The following is a 7440-nucleotide window of genomic DNA, read 5'->3' as shown; positions in this document are numbered from 1 at the left end:
GTACTCTGTCTCGTCATTGTTTGAGATCCGACCCACTACGGTGATGTCATTGGCAAACTTCAAAATCGAGTTGAAGGGGAATTTGGCCACACAGTCATCTGTATAAGGAGTATAGAAAGGGGCTGAGAACACAGCTTTGTGAGGCACCGGTGTTGAGGATAATCGTGGAGGTGTCAAAGAACAAAGAAAATTACAGCACAGGAACAGGCCCTTCGGCCCTCCAAGCCTGCACCGACCATGCTGCCCAACTTAACTAAAACCCCCTACCCTTCTGGGGACCATATCCCTCTTCCCATCCTATTCATGTACTTGTCAAGACGCCCCTTAAAAGTCACTACCTTATCCGCTTCCACTACCTCCCCCGCCAACGAGTTCCAGGCACCCACCACCCTCTCTGTAAAAAATCTGCCTCGTACATCTCCTTTAGACCTTGCCCCTCGCACCTTAAACCTGTGCCCCCTAGTAATTGACTCTTCCACCCTGGGAAAAAGCTTCTGACTATCCACTCTGTCCATGCCTCTCATAATCTTGTAGACTTCTATCAGGTCTCCCCTCAACCTCCGTCATTCCAGTGAGAACAAACCAAGTTTCTCCAACCTCTCCTCATAGCTAATGCCCTCCAGACCAGGCAACATCCTGGTAAATCTTTTCTGTACCCTCTCCAAAGCCTCCACATCCTTCTGGTAGTTTGGCGACCAGAATTGAACACTATATTCCAAGCTGCAACATGACTTGCCAATTTTTAAACTCAATGCCCTGGCTGATGAAGGCAAGCATGCCGTATGCCTTCTTGACTACCTTCTCCACCTGCATTGCCATTTTCAGTGACCTGTGTACCTGTACACTCAGATCCCTTTGCTTATCAATACTCTTAAGGGTTCTGCCGTTTACTGTGTATTTCCTATCTGTATTAGACCTTCCAAAATGCATTACCTCACATTTGTCCGGATTAAACTCCATCTGCCATCTCTCCGCCCAAGTCTCCAACTGATCTATATCCTGCTGTATCCTCTGATGGTCCTCATCGCTATCCGCAAATCCACCAACCTTTGTGTCGTCCGCAAACTTACTAATCAATCCAGTTACATTTTCCTCCAATTCATTTATATATATTACAAACAGCAACGGTCCCAGCACTGATCCCTGAGGAACACCACTTGTCACAGCCCTCCATTCAGAAACGCACCCTTCCACTGCTACCCTCTGTCTTCTTTGACCGAGCCAGTTTTGTATCCACCTTGCCAGCTCACCTCTGATCCCATGCGACTTCACCTTCTGCACCAGTCTGCCTTCAGGGACCTTGTCAAAGGCCATACTGAAGCCCATGGAGACAACATCCACTGCCCTATCCTCATCAATCATCTTCGCCACTTCCTCGAAAAACTCGATCAAGTTCGTGAGATACAACCTCCCCTTCACAAAACCATGTTGCCTCTCACCAATACGTCCACTTATTTCCAAGTGGGAATGAAGCCTGTCTCGAAGAATCCTCTCCAATAATTTCCCTACCACTGACGTAAGGCTCACCGGCCTGTAATTACCTGGATTATTCTTGCTACCCTTCTTAAACAAAGAAACAACATTGGCTATTCTCCAATCCTCTGGGACCTCCCCTGTAGCCAGTGAGGATACAAAGATTTCTCTCAAGGCCCCAGCAATTTCCTCCCTTGCCTCTCTCAGTATTCTGGGGTATATCCCATCAGGCCCTGGGGACTTGTCTACCTTAATGTTTCTCAAGAACCCCAATACCTCCTCCTTTTTGATCTCAACATGACTCAAACTATCTACACATCCTTTCCCAGAGTCATCACCCACCAAGTCCTTCTCTTTGGTGAATACTGACGCAAAGTACACATTTAATACCTCGCCCATTTCCTCTGGCTCATGCATAGATTCCCTCCACTGTCCTTGAGTGGGCCAACCCTCTCCCTGGCTACCCTCTTGCTCTTTATATATGTATAAAAAGCCTTGGGATTTTCCTTAATCCTGCTGGCCAATGCTTTTTCATGAGCCCTTTTAGCCCTTCTTACTCCTTGCTTAAGTTTCTTTCTACTTTCCTTGTATTCCACACTTGCTTCGTGTGTTCCCAGCCTCCTAGCTTTGACAAATGCTTCCTTTTTCTCTTTGACGAGGCTCACAATATCTCTTGTTATCCAAGGTTCCCAAAACTTGCCATACTTATCCTTCATCCTTTTGGGATTGTGCTGGTCCTGAATCCCTACCAGCTTACACTTGAAAGCCTCCCACATGCCAGATGTTGATTTGCCCTCAAACATCTGCCCCCAATCGACATTCTTCAGTTCCTGCCTAATATTGTTGTAATTAGCCTTCCCTCAATTTAGCACCTTAACTTGAGGACTACACTTATCTTTATCCATCAGTACCTTAAAGCTTACTGAATTGTGGTCACTGTTCCCCAACTAAAACATCGACCACCTGGCCAGGCCCATTCCCCAATACCAGGTCCAGTATGGCCCCTTCCCTAGTTGGACTATCTACATACTGTTTCAAGAAGCCCTCCTGGATGCTCCTTACAAACTCTGCCCCATTCACGCCCCTAGCACTAAGTGAGTCCCAGTCGTTACCTGTTGTTACTGATTGTGGTCTGTGGGTTAGAAAATTCAGTATCCAGTCACAGAGGGAGGAGCTGAGCCCCAGAGTTTGGAGATGTGTTTTGAGGGAATAATGTTGTTAAAGGCTGAGCTGTAGTCAGGTTATCCAGGTGTTCCAGGGTTTAGTGTAGGACCAGGGAGATGGTATCTGCTGTGGACCTGTGGCGATAGGCAAAGTGGAGTGGATCCTGGGAGGCTGGAATTGATCCCCATTATCCTGAGATTGTGAAAAGTGCTATGTAAATTCAAGTCCTCTCTTTGGAATTGAGAGTCTGTTGGGTCTCCACTGCCTGATGTGGAGGTGCACATTTCAGTGGAAAACGCCATAAAGAACCATTCTTCCCCCACTGTCATTGGTGAGGGAAAGGGGACAGGTTAGACAGTGTGAATCCACAGCAAAGCTGTGCAATGTATACACTGTGTGGAGAAGCTGGTAAATATTGGCACGCATCCAATTTTGTCAAGAGCAATTTCCATCTTATGCATATTTTAATTTGGACAGTTTTAACTAGAATGCAGAACTTTACGTGTTAGCAGTGCGCCCCTCGCAGAGTGCCCCTCGCAGTGCGCCCCTCGCAGAGCGTCCCTCGCAGAGCGTCCCTCGCAGTGCGCCCCTCGCAGAGCGTCCCTCGCAGTGCGCCCCTCGCAGAGTGCCCCTCGCAGAGTGTCCCTCGCAGTGCGCCCCTCGCAGTGCGCCCCTCGCAGAGTGTCCCTCGCAGAGTGTCCCTCGCAGTGCGCCCCTTGCAGAGTGTCCCTCGCAGAGTGTCCCTCGCAGTGCGCCCCTTGCAGAGTGTCCCTCGCAGAGTGTCCCTCGCAGTGCGCCCCTTGCAGAGTGTCCCTCGCAGAGTGTCCCTCGCAGTGTGTCCCTCGCAGAGTGTCCCTCGCAGTGCGCCCCTCGCAGTGCGCCCCTTGCAGAGTGTCCCTCGCAGAGTGTCCCTCGCAGTGCGCCCCTCGCAGAGTGTCCCTCGCAGTGCGTCCCTCGCAGTGCGCCCCTTGCAGAGTGTCCCTCGCAGTGCGCCCCTCGCAGTGTCCCTCGCAGAGTGTCCCTTGCAGAGTGTCCCTCGCAGTGCGCCCCTCGCAGAGTGTCCCTCGCAGAGTGTCCCTCGCAGTGCGCCCCTTGCAGAGTGTCCCTCGCAGTGCGCCCCTCGCAGAGTGTCCCTCGCAGAGTGTCCCTTGCAGAGTGTCCCTCGCAGTGCGCCCCTCGCAGAGTGTCCCTCGCAGAGTGTCCCTTGCAGAGTGTCCCTCGCAGTGCGCCCCTCGCAGAGTGTCCCTCGCAGAGTGTCCCTCGCAGTGCGCCCCTCGCAGAGTGTCCCTCGCAGTGCGCCCCTCGCAGAGTGTCCCTCGCAGAGTGTCCCTCGCAGAGTGCCCCTCGCAGAGTGTCCCTCGCAGTGCGCCCCTCGCAGAGTGTCCCTCGCAGAGTGTCCCTCGCAGTGCGCCCCTCGCAGAGTGTCCCTCGCAGAGTGTCCCTCGCAGTGCGCCCCTTGCAGAGTGTCCCTCGCAGAGTGTCCCTCGCAGAGCGCCCCTTGCAGAGTGTCCCTCGCAGAGTGTCCCTCGCAGAGTGTCCCTCGCAGTGCGCCCCTTGCAGAGTGTCCCTCGCAGTGCGCCCCTTGCAGAGTGTCCCTCGCCGAGTGTCCCTCGCAGTGCGCCCCTCGCAGAGTGTCCCTCGCAGAGTGCCCCTTGCAGAGTGTCCCTCGCAGAGTGCCCCTCGCAGAGTGTCCCTCGCAGAGTGTCCCTCGCAGTGCGTCCCTCGCAGTGCGGTGCAATGTATGTGTCGGTGACTGGATCGGGTCTGGTTCTGTTATAGTTTATAGAGAGAGTACAGCACAGAAATTGCCCATTCACTTATTGTCACTCACAAGTTGACAAGTTTCCCACCTATCTGCCCTGACAGATACTGGACAGAAAACAAGTGTGGAAAATAAATTCCCCTCAAATTCATAACAGTACACCAATGGGAGAGAAATGGAAATTTATTCAACGTTTCACAGAGTTGCAATTTAATACACCCACAACAGGCACATACACACAACAGTTATTTAAAACAAGTTAACCCACATTATTTCACAGTAAGACTGGCTGATGACAGCGCTGCTCCATATTTAAGACACATTTGCATTGTTCCTGTTGGGCTGAACCTTGGTAACACTTTCATATTGCAGATCCTGATCAGACCACCTCCCTTAAACAGGAGCCTGCTTAGTAACGGCACAGGAGGCTATTGGCCCATGGTGTCTGTGGCAGCTCTCAGTAACAAACAATCTCCCTGGTGCCACTCCCCACATTGAAAGTTGGCAGTGTGGTTCAGCCCAGAGCCTCTCTGACTCGGAGCGTGTTGTCTGCAGTCACAGACGGCCCTATACAAGGACAAGTCATCTCGATCTGTCAGTGGTACATGAAAACAGCGGAGAGCTCACAAGGACCTGCTCCCATTTATCACTGACAGGGACTATACGTCTTACAGTGCATTACACACCAAGTGGCAGCAAAATCTCCACCATAATGATATAAACAGCAGAGGATTCAGCCAACTGAATGGATGCAACTCACAAGTAACAGCAAGTTATTGAAAGTTACCCTGGAATATTCATCGTTAAAGTTCTACTAAAGATAATTCTACCCAAAGAAGAATGAGATGATTCCTTTCAAAAGAGACAATCTCACAGAAGTTCTGGTTCAGTGATGGCCATTTCGCTCCCATGCAATGTACTTTAGAAAGATGATCCCATGCATTGCCTTGGTTTTGGATTTCCTGCAGATACACCATGGTGCTGGCAGACTCGAGAAGCAATAATATCAACTGGTCAAAGAAACGTGGCTTACAGACTGGGGTTTCTCCTCAAGTTGATTCTGATCCATGTGACGAGCGCTGATAGTTACAGGAAATCCGATACCGACTCCACACTCTGTAAAACCAGGTTAGATTGTCATAGACCCAGGGGAGATCTGCACTGACTGAGCTGGTGCACAGTGAATCCTCTGGCAAAGTATCCACTGGGGAGTCACCAGAACCTTCCAGAACAAATGTGCCCAGTTTAGTGTTTAATAGAAAGAATGCAGCAGTGATCAGCTCTGGTCCCAGGGCAGGAATGAAAGAAGACAAGAAATGCAATCAGTCTGACCTTTCAAAGATTTGGCTTCTCACATTACGGACATTTTAAATAAAATAATTACAGAAAACACTCAGATACTGAGACAGGAATGTAAACATCATGTGACAGGAACAAACACATCAAACAGGTTGATAAATAATCAGGAGATTGGTTAATAAAGCTCCAAATGCTCAGCATCCTGAGACAGTGAGCATTCCTTTAAGGCCGGACACTGAGGGGGGATTGGGAATTTGGTGGATCCAGGTGTCCATGTTTAGAAACCTCACACGAAACTCAAGATCCGATAATGAAGTGATTCTGATGCACGTGGAAGTCTTCAATGATTGTACAACTGACACTGAGAGGGAGATCATCATTCCAACGATAGTGAGAGGTTTCCGAGCTTACACCTCCACCGCATTGTAAAACCGGGACCTCCATTGTTAACTGGAGACAAGAACAACTTGAGGCGATGGCCTCTGTATGATCCAGGCCACAGTGACAGATCCCAGAGCCACAGTGACAGATCCCAGAGCCACAGTGACAGATCCCAGAGCCACAGTGACAGATCCCAGAGCCACAGTGACAGATCCCAGAGCCACAGTGACAGATCCCAGAGCCACAGTGACAGATCCCAGAGCCACAGTGACAGATGTAATGGTGGAAAAACAAGTTAATAAGCTTGAGAAAGCAACCTGGTCATCCTCAAAATTTCACAAAACTAGGGGATTGTTGAATGAAAATGGCCCTGATCCCAGTCCCAATCCAACCAATGGGAACACGTTTCCTTAGAGAGAAACACACCCTCTCAAACACACACAACCTTAAAAGACAGAGGCAGAAACCGGACATGGTGAATACATATTCTCCAAGGTGTAGCACGTGCCAATGTGCTCCTCACTATCTTTACAGCTTCTTTTCTACTCAAAAATATTGGCATCATCCTTTTCCTCCAAAGGGTTTAGACAGCCGAATAGTGGCTACAATATTCACGGTGGATCCAATACTGCTCTCTGGTAAGTCGTGTTAAACAATGCGCTCAGCTAATGAAATGGCCAATTGTGTCAGTCTGCCTGAACAATTCGCAAGCACACAGCAGATGGCTGTAAAGTAGGTCAGATACATTGGCACATCTATCCCAGGGAACCACAGGAACTGCGATGATCTCACTGCAGGGTCACCACTAGTGCAAGACACAGGTTGGGAGGATATTAGCTTCAGATGGAGACTCCTGGCTGCTCCTTGTGTTGGACACGGTGTCTTGTTCCTGCACTTCACCCAATCATCATCTGTTCAATATGGTCACAGAGCAACTTGTACTGCTCTAGAAATACAAATACAAGACAACTGGTTAGTCCAAGATACTGCCCATCACACATTCCCAGGACAGATACAGCACGGGGTTAGATACAGAGTAAAGCTCCTTTGACACTGTCCCCATCAAACACTCCCAGGACAGGTACAGCACGGGGTTAGATACAGAGTAAAGCTCCCTCTACACTGTCCCCATCAAACACTCCCAGGACAGGTACAGCACGGGGTTAGATACACAGTAAAGCTCCCTCTACACTGTCCCCATCAAACACTCCCAGGACAGGTACAGCGCGGGGTTAGATATAGAGTAAAGCTCCCTCTACACTGTCCCAATATCCAACATCAGCCTGCAGCTTTGTCTTTTTCATTTCTGTCTCTGATCAATGTGCCAAGTTAACCTCCGTTAAGTTCGATTTCCAATTTTT

The 7440-nt window shown here is 49.7% G+C and overlaps 1 protein-coding gene across 6 annotated transcripts in view; it reads right to left on the bottom strand.

Moving 5' to 3' along the window:
• kiaa0513 (KIAA0513 ortholog) overlaps positions 1–7440 on the bottom strand; it is a 140399-nt gene that overhangs the window by 51974 nt on the left and 80985 nt on the right. For 5 of the 6 annotated variants that reach the window (XM_078210494.1, XM_078210493.1, XM_078210498.1 and 2 more), the window contains one exon: positions 2007–7025. The exons of the other annotated variant lie outside the window; for it this stretch is intronic. In XM_078210494.1, the coding sequence (XP_078066620.1) occupies positions 6976–7025 (50 nt within the window). In that variant the 3' untranslated portion in view covers positions 2007–6975. Of the gene's footprint in view, positions 1–2006; positions 7026–7440 lie in introns of those variants that run through there. 6 annotated transcript variants of the gene reach the window in all.

Source organism: Mustelus asterias, chromosome 4 (assembly GCF_964213995.1).
Source record: "Mustelus asterias chromosome 4, sMusAst1.hap1.1, whole genome shotgun sequence".
Lineage (NCBI taxonomy): Eukaryota > Metazoa > Chordata > Chondrichthyes > Carcharhiniformes > Triakidae > Mustelus > Mustelus asterias.
The sequence above is the reverse complement of the archived record's forward strand: the minus strand, read 5'-3'. Positions and strand labels throughout refer to the sequence as shown.